Source organism: Morone saxatilis, unplaced genomic scaffold (assembly GCF_004916995.1).
Source record: "Morone saxatilis isolate NCDOM2014 unplaced genomic scaffold, NCSU_SB_2.0 Contig11, whole genome shotgun sequence".
NCBI classification, from domain to species: domain Eukaryota; kingdom Metazoa; phylum Chordata; class Actinopteri; family Moronidae; genus Morone; species Morone saxatilis.
In genome coordinates, this window is record NW_023339663.1 from 17,308,018 (window position 1) to 17,324,719 (window position 16,702).

The window sequence follows — 16,702 nt, forward strand, 5'->3', positions numbered from 1 at the left end:
TGTGTGTGTGTGTGTGAACCAAAGGTTGCGTTTATGTTGCATGTTTTTGAATTTATTGTGTATTTTATAGACTATGGGCAGACTGTTGAATGAGTTCAGCAAAACACAGCATAAGGCCAAGCCTGTAAGTGTCATTCAACAAATCAAATAGGAAATAAAGAGGTTTCCTCTTCTTCTAGCTTCACCTCCACATACAGAGGACTGAACTTGTAATACACTGTGTTGTGATTCTGGGGTCCAAGGATGTAGTGACAGAAGTTTCAGTTTAAATTTATTTTTAAACTTGCCACCAGATGGACAGCTACTATATTTTGGTATGTCTATCACGTTCAGGATGAAGCTTATTGACTTCTGTTCATTTTGGATGCGCCCTCACTTGATTCACTTGTATCTCACAGCTACCCAAACCAATCAATAGCTGATGGTATCTTGGCATGGCACGGTATATTTGTTGTTGGTCTGTTTCAGGTTACTTTGTAAATCTTCAAAGCTGTACATTCCTTCACCTGTTTTCAATGAATCCCAATTAATTAAGTCTACTTCATACTAATTGGTTTAGTGTATGTTTTAGGGATCTACAAATCAGGGTTGCTGAGACTGATTTTAAAGGGCTGATTTTGCAACAATGTGATTTGTCAAACAGGATTTTTTAAATAGTGTAGCTTTGTCAAATTTCAAATGTAACCCTTTATGTAAAATGGACAGCCAGTGTTTTCATGATATTCCCAACAAAATTTCTTTTTTCTTGTCTTTTCTTGATATTTCTTCAACCATAGATCATTCCAGGATAAATATATCACTCTTTTTGGCTGTGTGTACTGTTTGACTCAATTTTGACTCAAATCAACTTTGAGATTTAAAAAAATCTACAACTACAATTCACACAAGTAAGATTTACATTAACCATGGTGTGAAAGTACATACAAATAGTGTTCCTCTGTTCACTCAGTGGATGTGGTGAATCGAACAGTTCAGTGTGGTTTTGGGTTATGTCTGTAGTTTAGAATCTGTTGAAGAACACAATGATTGTGTACTGTCATCACATGTGACTGTTTTTGTGTTGGCAATGCTTTACCTTTGTGTCCTACATGCTGTTGTTATGGAAATGTAAAACTGCTTAAAAAAACGATACTGATTCATGGCAATGTGGCACTGTATTTAAATGTCCCATCAATTTTTCAAATGCTCACAATCCAGCATGTCAGTTCTATTCATTTTATCTGATCAAATTATTATTTTAATTTGTAAAATAATGCAGGTGGCGACGGAGGGAGAAAATATTGCATTCGTAAGCATAAGAAAGTGCGTTGTGTCTTATTTTTTGTCACCTATGTTGCATGTGTTTTTGTAATACTTTTCTACTCTACACTGTTACAGTTTAAAGCTTCACAGGCGAAGCAGATGAAAAGCTTGAATCAACCATTATGCTCGTCTTTACAAAGCTGATTGTCACTAAGCATTTGTTTTATATCATGCAGCCTAATATATGCTTCCCGGTGTGAATTTTTTTAACTCCCAGGAGGAAAATCACTTGCTTTATGAAAGTGTTTGAGGTAACTGACAAAATACCCGCTGTTCACATAAATGTTTGGGGTCCCTCAGGGAATTAGTTTTTCCCCAGAGGATGTATGTGTTTTTGTGCAACTATTGATGGTGTGAGGCATTATGGGTGGACCTGTAAAGATGAATTTTGGAAGGCGGTGTTAGGCCCTGTCATCACCTCCTTTTTTTGTTCTGACAGACAGGCAGCTCCTCTCCACCCTCAGAGATCCAACAGCAGACTAATTGCCCTGTCACCTTTTAGGAATCATTTCTGTGCCTGAGCTATTGTGTCAAAACAATGACACTTGATCCCTAATATTATAGCAAAGAGAGCGGGAGAGAGAGAGAGAGAGAGAGGGTGACAGAGAGAGAGAGAGCGATGAAATGTCCCCATGCGTTCTGTTCTTTGCAGTAAACATAGACAGAGTTCTATGATGAAAAATGAACTCAGTAAGCCTGTATGTATTTAAGCTGAACATAATTCATCGCCTTAATCATGTTAACATAATGAGCACTGTAATTGTGTGGCTGTGGTGTGGCAGCACACCTCCACCGTGACGAGAGGCTCCAGTTTCGGTGCTTCTCGACACATCTCTGACAGGTACACAATGCCTGGTGTCGACCCAGCCTACAACTGCAGGACTGGTGCAATCTCAGCCATCCAACACAGCAGAGCGGATCAGAGTGACTCCACATCTATATCTAATACTGCAAATCTGTGTTGGATCTTTGAAAATCTGTGTGGTCGGAAACAACATCTGTTGATGACAGTTTCATCTGTTCCAATGCCTAAATCGCATGTCGATACTGTTTATGTGCTAAAATGGTGAATTACTCAGGTATTTCCACACAACCCCGTCTACCTTCTTAAATGCAAAAAAAAAGAGATGCTCACAGGTTTGTGGCTATTTACAGGTGCTTGAAACAGCGGTTGTCTTTGAAAGGCAGAGTCAAGGATGGTGCACTATCTGGTTACACCTAGTTTTAATTCAGAGGTTTGCCAGAGACTTACTACGTTTTTTTTCTTTCTCCCCTCGTTCACACACCTGCGACTTGCAAGGGGATACGCATAAGCTTTTATCCTCATTCGGGCCACGGTATGGCAGGTCAAGTTTCAGACCACTTCACTTTCTCACTTTTCTGAAATACGGCCTGGTTGATCCTTAAAGTACTTTTGTCTTTACTCGGGTTTGGGTTTCTCTTTGAGGTAATTTGTTTAATGGGGACTCAAAATCAAAGTGCCTTCTTTTGCTGTTGTTGATCGGATTGATTGACCTTCATAGTGGTGGTTACATGGAACAGAAGTGATGTTAAGAAACGCTTCCTTTTAAAAAAAATAAGTTTGTGTGTGCAGTGGTTTCGCCGTATTCTGGACAGACACTTGAAACGTCTTAATCAAAGCTATACATCATTAGGAAGAGCACAGTGATGATGATGTTTTTTTTTCTTTTTTTATTAAAGAGGATGATGCACAGAAACAGGGGGTTCTGGTTTGGCAGATGACAAACGGTGGTGTTTCTTTTTCTTGTGCTTGGGAGCCAGCATATGTTACCATGTTAATGAGGTGTAATGGTGGGAATCCAGCATGCTGACATATGGTTCTCAGATGACTCCTTTAATGATATTCATTTGTGTCGTCGTTATTCAGTGAGTTGTTTACCTCATGTTAGGTCAACATGTCACTGGCTCGTGATTATGTCACATCATCTGTCTCAATTATCGATATGAAACAAAACGCAGCATCTCACAGTAGGACTGAAGACTCTAATCAGAGAGCCGGGTGATGGGAATAAGGAATACGAGCAGAGACGAAGATGTGACGTCACCTCACTCTGGATAATATTCTGTTTCTGTTCATGTTATTCTCTTCCCTCCAGAGGACTTTTGCCGTTAAAAAGTTAGGCAACACAAAAATAGACTCGTGGATTGTGATGCCCATTATGACAATATAATGTGTTGTTGATCCTGTCTGCACATATAGGGGGGACAGCGCACTTAATTAGGGCCTTGACAAGCCTACTCTCCTAAAGTGATGAGATTAATCATAATTGGTGTCACTGTGAATTAGAGCCCGCTTGGATGACCGCCCCACTGGCAGGTCGGACCGCAGTGGAGACCCTTGGACACTGCTGCTAGCCGCAGCTTAGCCTTCTATAGCTCCCTCTTTCCCTCTCTGTCTCTCTCTATGTCTCTATCTCTCTCTCTCCCTGCCCTGCAATCTCAGGCCCCTCTCTTGCTTTGCCCTCCCTGGGTAAGAGGGGCGCAGATCTCAGCCAACAGCCTAATGACCCCGTTTGAAGTTCTTCTAAATCCCCGCCGACCCTGCCCGTTACCCATGACCCCTCTCCTAAGACGGTTCGGGGTTAAAGAGGGACGGGCAGGTTGACGTTAAGATAGGCTGAGGAGGGAGGGATGGCTTAGGCGACTCGTTGGGGGTAGGGGGTGGGGTTAAGGTGGATTCTCACTACATTATAGGTCAACTCCCTTTTACATGTTAAAGTTAATTAGTGCTGCGAATACTGATATTTGCTTTCTGTTTGATTTATTTTGTTGTGGGGTAAAACATTAATCATTTTCTGCCTTCTTTCCATGTGTTGGTGATGTTTTTAGGTTCCAAAAGGCCATGTATGGCTAGAAGGGGATAACCTTAGGAATTCCAGTGACTCAAGGAGCTATGGCCCAATTCCCTATGCCCTCATCCGAGGGCGTGTTTGCTTAAAGGTAACAGGCAAGGTGTACTGTAATGTTGTCATGTGTTAAACAAAAATATGATAAATGTGTTATTTTGCAAAACCAGAGAAACTAGGTTTCTCTCATATATGGGTTCTAACAGTGTGAGGTGTTAAGCTCCTGGCTAAGCCATCCATGGTGGGTTTTTTTCTTTTCTTCATTTGGTTTATCATCAGTCCAGTACGGCCATTTTAAACACAATTCAGAGACGTGAGTCAGTTGGAAGTTCAAAGCAAGTGTGTCTGATTGACCAAAGCCTGGATAACATATTGTCTAGCTTTCCATTCTGCTGTGTTGTCATGTCACTGGATGTCATAGCAACCACGACCCTGGAAACAGGTCAGCCAACCTTCTGTCCATCTGATTGGACAGCGGCACTCCACTGGAGGCCCTATTACAACAGCTGACGAAATAACAAGATCTTCTATGAAGTCAAACACATCATTAAAAGCCCTATTAGCAAATGTGTGCGATAAAGTGTGGTACTTAATGTCTTTTATTTTGTTATTGTGTGAGTCTTATCTCTCTTTTAACCCACTGTTTCCCTGCACCCTTTGTCCTATCCAGCTCTGGCCGCCACATAGTGTTGGGACCCTCAGTGAAAGCCCAACCAGACGGATCATTAAAACTGATTCAGACTCAGATTGACTCATTCAGTGTTCATACTGTACATTACTTTGTTTTCAAACATTTTTGAATAAAGCTGATATTTATTTAACATTTTATTTTATGTGGTTGTTCTTATTATTGTTCGTGTTTTTTTGGGTAAAGATGCTTTGCAATCGTACATGCTTTATCTCTAGATTAATTTGACTGTTTTACAACTGACGAGGCCTTTGTCATATGGGGATTCCAGTGTGTTGGCTGTAGCTGTGCAGCACTGTAGGATAGCATTGCGTGAGCAGTGAGTAAAGCTCTCCATAGAACTGCTAATGGCAGAGAGAGAGCAGAGGAAAAGATTAGATGCACAAGGGTTATATTGAAGATCATGCTCATTCAATAATAAGACACAGAAATAATTAAGTTTTAAATAAAAAAAAAATGAAAGCCCAAATCATACCGATCAGTACATATATTGGTATGGCTACTTGGTTGAATTTAATTGTTTTATTTAAATTTTTCTGAAATGCACCTAAGCCACATATTTGTAGGATATTTGTGCTTTAGGCAGGGATATATACATGTACAAACTATGACCTCAGAAAAGACATGTCTCATTCCCTTAAAAACGATGTTATTAATTTCATGTTTACCCTTTCTTAGTATTATGGTAAAACAAAAGCTCTCTTATTGTTTAATATTTCATTAGGCTGCCAAGGCAATTGAAAAAATTTTAACATTTCCCATTTAACCATACAATATTAATAGGCACTTAGTAAGGGCCTCGCTCACCACTGAATACATTGTGTGTGTTTGTGTGTGTGTGTGTGTGTGTGTGTGTGTGTGTGGAACTAAATCTGAGTCTCACACATAGTATGTTACATGCACTCAAGACACAGCGTTATTGTCGGCTTTCTGCAGTAACCAAATGTTGAGTGAACATGGTTTCTGTTATCAAGGTATGGAGAAAATTGGTAAACACAGCCACTGAAGATTTCTGTTGGAGAAACCTGACTTCTTGATCATAAATACAATACAATACACAATTATTCCTAACAGGTCTTTTACAGGAGCACATGTGCATGACATGGACTTAATAGGGGAAGTAGTAGTGTGGCAGTAGCCTATTAGCCATACAGCCTGGTTTTGTATCCAAAATTATTAAATTCAAAATCTGAATAATACAGAAGCTAAAATAAATTAGTAATGTTTTCACTTCTGAACAGCAGGTAAAATTCAAACACAAGCACACACACAGGAAAAACTTCTCTGTCACTACAGAGCCTAGAGCAGATCATAGTGACTTAAGTGGCAACTTTACAGATATCTGACCAGAGGGAAAAACTAAACTGGTTGTGACATCATATTTTTTTTATCTGCCTGCTGACTCTCACAAGACGCCCTGCACTGCTGCACATTTCTATGCCCTTCTCGCCCTGCTCAGTCCTTCCTGAACACAGGGACATAATGGCACAGAGCTGTGGAAACTCAGCTGGTCTTTCTCCGAGGCAGAGAGGGACTCTTCTCCTTAGAGCTCCCCAGGGGAAGTGAGTTCCAGGCAGCCGTGGGTCCCTGTCCAGCTGCTTCCACTGTCTGGAGGGGGCCAGAGGGTCAGAGACAAGGCTCTCTGTGACACTGAATTATCTGACTGAGTGTGATTGTGCCTGCTGGGAGGGACGCTGAAGACTGTGTGAGTGTGTGTGTATGTGTGCATATGAAAAATATTTATGCAGGGTTTTGCTTCAAGCACATCTTTGTTTCTCAAGGTTTAATATTCATCTGCTGCGTGTCAACACGGTGCCAGTGTTCAACTGAAATGCTGACACAAGTAATCTTAGCATGACCTCTTAAAGATACTGCCCCATAGAGGGAGCTCTGACTGTTTACTAATGTAACTCAAACCATAGTGGATGAAAAACCTATGATTTAAGGTATATTATTATTATTAGAGTAAGATTGAGAATTCCCATCACCTTAGTTATAGTAAGCATCTGTTTATTTTTTTTCTTCTCAAGGAAAGATAGAGGCCAGTGTAACCTCAAGTGATTATTATTTGTCACAGTTATTCCTGACCAGACTCTCCTCATATAGTACCAAAATTTAAGCTGACTATTGCTTGAAGTATGTAGATACATCCTGTATGTTGGTCTTGCTGGCATACTTTGAGTTGTGACAGGAGACCAGAGTTTCAAAGAGATGACCGGGCAGAGGTGTATATCATTATCATGCTGAGTGGGCACAAAGCTGGGAGGGAGGCAGGAAGAGATAGAGATCGGAAGAAACGGACAACAGACAGCTGTGCTGAGCTATGCAGCACCACAGAGTCAGGCTGTGGGCTGTCAGCAGGGCTGAGGTGTTTCTGCTGCCTCTATTAGAATAAAGGGGGACAGAACCGAAGTGTATTGTCATATTATTGCTACGGTAAGTAGTTGTATATCTGAAATATCATGCTCAAAATCTGCCATATGGGTTAACAGATTGATTACATCGTTAAGGTTATGGTAACACTGTATTTGGAAAGTCTGCCTACAGATTTATATTTGAAACATTTAAAGGCTTATTAGTTATTAGATTGAAAAACTGTTTTCTCATATTACACCACTGTGGTTAAGGTTTGGTAAGGTTCAGGCACAAAAAACATCTGGGTTAGGGTATGTTCATGAATTGTCGGTATACTAGATGATCTGTTAAATATCTACAGACAAGATATAAGTAATTACTCTGGCAAAGGAAACTCAGATTCAGTTTATGGTTTTGAGTTCAATATTTTAGCATTTTCAATATATAATGTACATAAATGGCAAAGTAAAAAGCACTATTCACAGTTGTTATTGCTTGTTTGTGCCAAGCCAGTTGCTAAACATTCAGTGTGTAATGTTTAGGAGGATCTATTGGCAGAAATGGAATATAACATGATTTTATTAGTGTATCCTCCATATTCAACCACAATGTTTCTACAGTGGCCCATGAGGGACAAACCAAACACTGGCTGTAGATCGGAACAGTCAGGTTTTCCGCTAGTTTCGTGGCCACTGTAGTTTCACCTTTATGCTTCAAGGGGAGGGTGAAGCGACAGATTTGCCGTCTACAATTACACCTTGGCATTCTTGGCAAGCCAGTCATTACAAATCCATCCCTTTGTTGCCGCTCTGCCAGTGTTTGTATGAGCCTTTTAAGAGAAGGGTTTCTCTAAACTACTGTAATCATCCTATTGCATAAAGTGACAACATTAGCACAGCAAATTACCCTGATAAAGTGCTCATTATGAAGTTAATGAACGGTGGCTGTAGGTTTATTGTCTTCGGCTTGTTTTCATATGTTTTCTAAGAGCCACAGCAATGAGTCAAAAAAGCAGAGTTAACAGATTTTTGTGAAACAATTATCAAATCTTTTCTGGGCAATTGGGATATTCAGAAGAAGAAGATTTTAGTAGTTTTAATAGGTGTGGCCCTTAATTTCACACTGTGCAACAGAATTGTCTTTAAATAAAAATTTTCATCAGCATATTTCTTTAAGAAGATAATGTTGTTATTATTATTATTATTAGTAGTAGTAATAGTATTAGTAGTATTAGCATTTAACTCAGTACAGGGTTCTCTTACTTATCCTTGCTACTGTATTTCCTAAAACTGTTGCACAAACTAAATAAAGGAGTTAAACAAGAGGAAGAGGAGAAATAACTGGTGGGGCCAGAAGGGACAAGAGGGAACTGGAGTGGAGAATAGGACGCTTGATTCCTTAGTTCATTTCAGGTTAATTGAATCCTTTAAAAGTGCAGAAACACGTGAAAGGGGAGAGCGGGAGGTATGGGCAAAGAGAGTGAGAGAACCGCCCGTCACTGGTAATGGCCTGGTTTGTTTGTTTTCATATCCATGTTGGAGAACATGACCCAAAAGTAACGCTGCAGCATTACTCTGACAGCCAAATGTCTCTCTTAGTGCTGCCTACAAACAAAAATACCTCCATCCTAAATACATACCGGCAGCAAGAGGTCACTTATGAAAACTTATGTAGCCTTTGTCAAATGAAACTTTTCGCTTGTCAGATACTTTAACTAAGTTGAAGCCATATCAATCACACTGCTGCATGAATTCAATCATGTTACAGTTCTCCTCCTTCTCTCTTTGCGTATTTCCATTTTGTTGATGCATCCTGTTTTCTTCCCTCACTTTTTCTTTACACTCCCTCCTCTCACATCCACTTGTGTTGCCGTTGGCTGATAAGGGAATTGCTTCTTTCACTGACGGATCCTTTCATTCTCTCCTTTTAATCAAGCCTGTTAGTACTTCTTAATTAAGACATCACAGTCGCGTTTGATCACTCTCGCTTTTCTGTGTGTGTGTCAGAGAGAGAGAGAGGGATAAAGACAGAGAAAGAGAGCATGAAAAAGAGTGGAGATACTCTACCGGTCCCTATTCTGTGTGTGAAGATGACTGAACAGCTTCAATTGGGGCAGATACACCTCCTCCAACTCTGTTCTGCCAGCCCTTGAGGCTTGTGGTGTGTACATCTCCCAAGCCAACAGGCGTCAACCTCCAGAGATCCATACTAGACAGATGGTATTGGAGGCTGGGTAGGACGGCTATCGAGCTCCCTACTGTCAGTTTGTTGTGATGATCACACACACCAGGCTGTCAATACTCACAGTCCACTAATCAAAGAGGGGGGAAAAAACAAGCCAACAAAAGACTATTTAGAAGGCAAAACTTAACTTTTGCTGGATTTCATTAAAGAAGTGAGACTATGAACTTCCTAACACCAAAAGTAACACTTTTTTTGCTTGTATTAATACACTGTATGAATAAAGTCAATAGGACAGAGAAGATGAGGGACATTAGCCTGCCTTTGGCCTTGGTGTTTTTCCCCCCTAAAGGCAGTCAACACTATTAGTGCTTCTTCCCTCTAATGGTGCGGGTGGGTGGGATTATGTGAGTGTGTACGAGGTGGAGGGGGGGCAGTGCTGTACATACAGTACACTCTCAGAGGGTCCTAATGGAAAGCTATGGGACCTCTATCCTCAGGCAAGGAGTGATGCATAGAGGGGAGGGTGGGGAGCGGGGAAATGACAAAAGCCTTAGTCTGACAGGCCTGACCTATATCCCCCTTTGCTTAATAGAGAGAAGGATAGAGTAATTGGCAGATACACATTTGCAGTTTCTTTCTTTCCGGATAAAGTCTTCTGTGGTCAATATAGAGCAGGAAGCGAGGGTGTGGAGTTTCCTTCATCTCTTCAGTCGCTTTAGGAAATTTGTTTGTCACCTTTGAAAAAGACCCAAGTTAATAAGACAAGCCTTGTCTCAAGTTTATCCTGATCTGACACAAAAAAAACAATGTCTGTGTCACTGGCATGATCATAAGCCTAATGGCTGCATTACTGAAACAAACTAAACTGTGTATGTCTGTCTTTCTCTCTGATGGTCAGTCAATTAGTCAGTCAGTCAGTGTGTGTGTGTTTGTGTGTGTATTTGTGAGTCAGAGAGATTAAGGTACACTGTGTGTGTCCGTGTGTGTGTGTGTACGTGGTCCCCCTGGCATGTCCTGGATCCTGTAGCGGGATAGGCAGCCCTTTCTGCCTGGTTTACTGATGGGGGCTGTTCGGCTTCCAGACAATTTAGCAAAGGAAACTCTGCACAACAAACATAAACAGACACAGGCTGATCCAGGCAACAGACAGTGACACACGTGTGCAAATGCAAACAAACGACATATTAATTATAATACATGAAGGGCATAGGTGATTATATAGCACATGGGTGATTCAAAGAGCTACGCCCTTACTATCTGTGCTATAAATTCATGAAAAAAAAGTTGAATTAGGGATTTATTGGTATCAGAAAAGCAAACTTTTGCTATCCACCCGAGTCCCATCTCGTTTCAATACTTTCACTATCTTTCTTTCTGCTCCCCCATTTTCTAACTACGAGCTGAAGATTCTCCACTCCACATTAGAGCTCCCAGCTTCCCTTTCTCTCAGCATACAGTCCATTTGCCCCTAAGGTAGAGGAGGGCAGGGGCAAAGAAAGGGAGAAGAGAAATAAAGAAAAAAGGGAGGTCAGGATGGAAAACAACTTAGATCCTTAGAGAGGGGCATGGGCCTGAGTGGCGATAGAGAGCTGGCATGGGGAAGCAGAGCATTGCGTGCGTGTGTGTTTGTGTTCCTCTTCGGTCACTGTAGTTCAAAAGCTGAACCGCGTCCAAGCCTTGGTAATGATGCAGCCGACCACAACAGACTACAATAACCAACAGTCTATGGCTGGCCAATTACTGTCCGCCGCAATTATATTTCCAATTCAGAGGTAACAGGGGAAAGTGGCCCAACTCAACTAATCATTTCGAGCAATTACTTTTAAAACTAATTAGAATGTCAGGTTTGGCTGTGCGTGCCTGAGATTGGGGAGGTTTTTGTTTGTGTTTTTGTTGCTGTTTTCACTTTGTCAAATGGGTGGACTTGAAAGGAGAGAGCAAGAGGAGGGGGCAATATCAGCAACAGTGCAAGCCAAACATCAACCACAGCCATGGATTGAGAGACTTGGTCATTATGGGAGTTCGGTGAGCTTGGGGGAATCCATTGTGTAAGAGAGAATGCTGTATTCAGTCTGTTGATGCTGGGCACTTTGCTAGACTGGTAAAATTAGTTCTTGGTGATGTCAGCTGAAATGCTGTGAGAGAACGCCCCACAGATCTGTGGAGCCTCTGAACTGGAGAGAGAAAGAAAGAGAGAGAGGCATGTGAAGGAGACACTTTGTCACAGAACCTCATCAATCTGTTAAAAAAATGAAGTGAATTCAAGACAAGCTGGATGAGAAGGAGTGTTGCAGTCTGATACAGCAAAGAGCATGTATCAGTGAGTTTAACAAGATCAGAAAATTATCCACAGTACATAGAGACAGGGGATCATTTAATGTTATAATTTTCTGACTTTAAGTTGATTTGTATTCTAATGATTTGGTGCTAGAATTATTTATTTCTAGCAAATTGTGATCAAAAACTTAAAAACATAACCCTAACCCTTTAAACTATAAAGGGTTTAGACTGATTAAATAATTTGCTTTGAGCATCACTTTGATTATCTAATGTGATCTTACATAGATTTGCAATATTGTCATTTTACAGATATGTGGAAATACATTCATACATTCAAATGTGATATCAATTTTAACCACAATATCCAGCCCTACATAGAAATCAACTGAGCAAGTGAGTTACAAACAGTGAGAGTGTTTTCTTAGTAACTCTTGAACGATGTATGAAGTCACATTTATACAACAAATGAACTATGGAATAAACCAAAAAAACACACTTTAGTCTAATGTATTCATCTTAAACCTGAAAAGTCTAAATAAATATTTGCAACATTTATTTGACTGAGTATAGAAGTTAACTTCTATAACTTAACTTCTAAGAATTACTGCAACAAGTAACAATTCTGATTACTTACCACTGTGTCTTTTTTCATTGACTCAGAAGTTCTTTATTACCTGCAATAATAGCGTTAATAGTGGGTCTTTACAGTAACACTAGGAATGAATGAGCCATGTTATGTTTTAAAGAGTAAGAACAGATTTAACAGACATGCTGTACAACTGACTAAAACAGTTTGAAGGACCATTTCTAAAAGCTGCTCCTTAAAAATATAATAGCAGTGTGTGTGTGGCTGCATGGCAAATGTGTGTGTGGGTGTGTCAATGTTTCCAATCGGAAAATCTGCAAGATGGGCTGTGTTATATATTTTATGAGTCTCTGGGTTTCTTTTTATACCATACCACTCTTAGACACGCAAATACCTGCTATACATACAGCTGGTTAAGACACACACACACGCACACATGGTGACTTGTAAATGTAAAAAGCCTGCTGTAAAAAGAAGTGGATGGTCCACCTGAGTGAGACTGATTCATGCGATAATGCACAGCAGGCCACTCACGCAAGTCTAACACATGTAGTTATTTAATGTAGATAATCCCAGCATTGCACATGGTTTTGTTTTATACAGTTAATATGATCAAATCACTTATACTGTATCTTAATGAATAATTATATAGGCGTACTATCGGTGCTCTCAGGTATTTGGACAGAGACACCGTTCACACTGAAGAACAGCACTTTTATTTTCCCATCACATTTTCTCACATTGATAATATTGTATACGCAATCTTCCTGGTGATTGTGTCATCTGTCACAGAGTGTGATAATTATTCTTGTCTCGTCCCTTGCGTTGATATTTTCACGTCCATCATGACAAATGTACTGTACGTCTTACAATTTTTTTTTTATCTAGAAATTTGCATTATTCAGTGTTTGCTTTAGGCTATGAGTGTCCAAATATACACACACACACGTGCTGGGCACAAACAAACAAAAACTCACAAAAATGCCTTTGGTAGTTGTCATAACAGACCACCCCTGATGGAGTGATGTCTCATTAATAGATGGCTTGGAGCAACAGAATGGCGTTACCTCTCCCACTTTTACTGGGCCATGGTGACGGTTCTGCTTTTATCAACAAGCAAGTGTTTTCCTTCCTGGTCCATCGCTCAGACACGTTCCCACTGGAAGTGGAAGCAAATATCATGTCTTTTAGAACTAATTTCATTGTAGGGTGCACTTTAAAGTATCAGTCAAAGGGAACTGAATCTACTGTAGAGGAAAGTTTGCCCCGTTAGATCACTGCCACACCCTAATTGAGCAGAATAAAGCTGTTTATAGCCCTATGTATGTGTTTCTGAAAATACACACAGTGATGGAGTGATACATGATAAACTTCCACAGAGGAGCATAATTAATCCAGCTTTTCTGTTCTTCCTTTCTATGCAAACCAGACATTTAATATCATACAGCATTTACCCAAAGTTCCTGCTGGGGAAATAAGCACAAAACCATTTTCTTATTACTTTATGATCTGATACACACTTTCCTCCCACAACCCTAACCCTAACAGCAAAGCAGCATAAAAATACAAAAAATAACACATAAACACTTTAAAAGTGCCAATACGACAGTATACAAGAAATACAGAATACAATAAAAGGTCCATATGAAGAGAACTACAACTGCAACAATTAGAATAGGGATACCATGTGCTTATTGCACAGGGAATAGATGAAAACTGCACCTCATTTTTGTAAACCTCGTATCTCTGATGAGAGTTGAGAAGTGCTGTTGTATTCCTAGATTTTAGCTACAGGAAACATTATTATTAACTGGTTTCACCAATAAAGTCTTCAGTTTAGTGTCACTGACAGAGTTTCCTGTTTATTCCTTGTTCTTCTTTCTTCTATGCAGCCTATTTTGTTTTTGTTTTTTTGGAATTGATGGATGAATGATTTATGACTCAAAGTTACAAATTAAACAAATTGAGAGGGGAATGCACTTTATTCTCATAACAATTTGTTTCATGCCATTGCACAGTCATGTAATTATCATTGTGGTAATTACTAATTAGGTAAAAGGGATTCACAATTGTTGATTGTTATTTGTTATCTGATGCACTAAGGGACGAGAATGAGAAAAATAGTTGGACAGAATGTTCAAATGTTTGTTTTCTACTTGTGTTTGCGTGGCTGTTGTCCTTACTGGTACGCAATTAGCGGATCCATTAAAATACCTTATTAATTATAGTTACACATCTGTAATTGATGTTTGTCGTCGTTGGTACCCCGACTAGTCCTTGTCAGAGCATCATGCCCATTATGTTCACTGCGAGGATCTCCAGGCTGGAGATTTTAACCAGAGCTTTCTGGAGTGTGCACACTGGGAAGGAGAGGAGTCGAGATGGAAGAAAGAGAGACGCATAGAGAGGAGGCGGCAGTAGCAACCAAAAGAGGCAAAAGAGGAGAGGTACTTTGACTGACAGTTGTCTGGCTTGGTGCCTGCTGAGGTTGTTCCCCCCGTCGACTGCTATTATCAGCAGAAGAACTTCCCCATCGCCTTGGCAGGGACTGTGTCACCCCTCTCCCCTGGAGGATGCGATCCCATTTGGGAGGAGATGAATAGGGGTCCCCTCACCCCGTATGAGGTCTCTGTGGACAGAATCTTTACAGAGGGAGCACAGTGGAGTAAACAGGCTTTATGTCAACACCAGAATCTCCGACATCTCTGTAGAAAACACACCGCCTCATAGCAACTACTGGCCCTCCAATAGTTGGGTTTCAAACTGGTCCATTTACAGAATTTGTCTGTGATGTGGCTGTGTAACAAGAGACTCTCTAAATTATTGTCCTCCACCTTCTAAATATTTTGTTCTCATTTATATATGACACAATGTGAGAAAGACACTTTCTGAGAAATTCCAGTTTTTTTCGTTTTACTTCTGACTAGTGTTTATAGTTTATCCACCTGTGGATTTACAACAACACTATTGTCAGCTGCGGATCAGAAACAGAAATTACAACAGTTGTCTGTCACTACAAGGTCTAGCTAAGCTTGAAAGGTATGACATCTTGAAATTAATCTTGGAATTAAAGTGTGGTGAGGGGGTGTGAGACTACACGGTAGCAGAGCAGCTCTCATGTTCATTTGTGTGCTGAATGAATCATTATGGTATACATTTAATATCTTTTGAAAATATAAATGGTCAGCATTAGTTATTCAGTTATGGTAATTAAAAACTATTTGAGTGATTCTGACGTGTAACTGATGGAATAGCTTGTCACGACATTTGTCCCCACTTTAGCATTTAAAGCTGCGTGTCTGAGAGCATTTGAGGCGCACGTTTAATTTCTAAAGGAATGCAGACAGCTCACAGACAACACACAGACAGCTGCACTGTCGGGTGATTGGCATGTTCAATGTACTGTGTGTAATACAAGTAAATCCTTCACTTAGGCAGGTGTGTGTGTGTGTGTGTGTGTGTGTGCGATAGAGAGAAAGAGAAAACACAAGAGACGGAGAGAGAAAGAAAGTGTGTGTGCAGGTGTCATGGACGGGTTTATTAAATTTTGTTCTTTTGACAACATCCCTGCAGTGGTGGGTGTGGAGAGCCTCTTGACTCCGCTCTTAAATTTACATGTGTTGTTCTTTCTTACTCTGGGATCAGCGGTGAACAGGCCACCAGGAGGGAAAGTCTCAGGCAGGACACATGTGAGCGCAGGCGGCTACAGTTAGAAGTCCATGTCTAATATTATCACACATATGATTTTCCTCCATTGAAGAGCCATCTGGGTAAATGGCTACGCTTTTATCTGCAGCATTGTGGCCTAACTTGCTTAGTGAGTGTGATAAATACAGAGGACGGTTTCCCTGGTGAGAAACTATAGAAATGTATGGCACACTTTATGTATAGCAGGACACCTGAACCCACACATCTACACTGTCACCCCAGCTTTCTGCCTGCAGCAGCCTATAGCTGACCATATTTGGATCATGCAGCAACCTTTCTTCCTACACCCCCCACCACACACACACACACACAGAAGCACACTTCACTTCTTCACTCTCAATTTAACCCTGGTGTGTGATGGGGCCCATGGTTAGGCTCCTTGCGGGTGTTAATGGCCAATGGAGCAGATATCGTAATGAGTGATCAATCTAGTTGCTTGCCGTCACAGCAACACATTAGCCATTCATACAGATTCAGTCCACTCGCCCAAGCAGAAGATCTGGATGCATATTTAATGTTTATCTTTTACAGATCTCGTTTAAGCGGACCTGTTCGTAAAAGCAAAGTCTTTGAAAAGGTGGCAAAGTCCATGTGAAGCCAGCGCCTGCCAGGCAGAATCAAACAAGTTCGCAGTGGATCTCAAAGAAGTGATACTCTTCTTTTAATGAAGAAGCAGGAAATTCTGCCTCTGTTAACGATAATGAGTACTATCTTACAATTAATGCTAAAGCT

At 40.5% G+C, this 16,702-nt stretch overlaps 1 protein-coding gene across 2 annotated transcripts in view; it reads left to right on the forward strand.

Annotated features, from left to right (window-relative positions):
• immp1l (inner mitochondrial membrane peptidase subunit 1) overlaps nucleotides 1-4,997 on the forward strand; it is a 19,189-nt gene extending 14,192 nt beyond the window's left edge. For both annotated transcript variants that reach the window (XM_035651932.1, XM_035651931.1), the window contains exons 5-6: nucleotides 4,153-4,263; nucleotides 4,840-4,997. In XM_035651932.1, the coding sequence (XP_035507825.1) occupies nucleotides 4,153-4,263; nucleotides 4,840-4,920 (192 nt within the window). In that variant the 3' untranslated portion in view covers nucleotides 4,921-4,997. The remainder of the gene's footprint in view (nucleotides 1-4,152; nucleotides 4,264-4,839) is intronic.
• The last annotated feature ends 11,705 nt before the right edge of the window (nucleotides 4,998-16,702 follow it).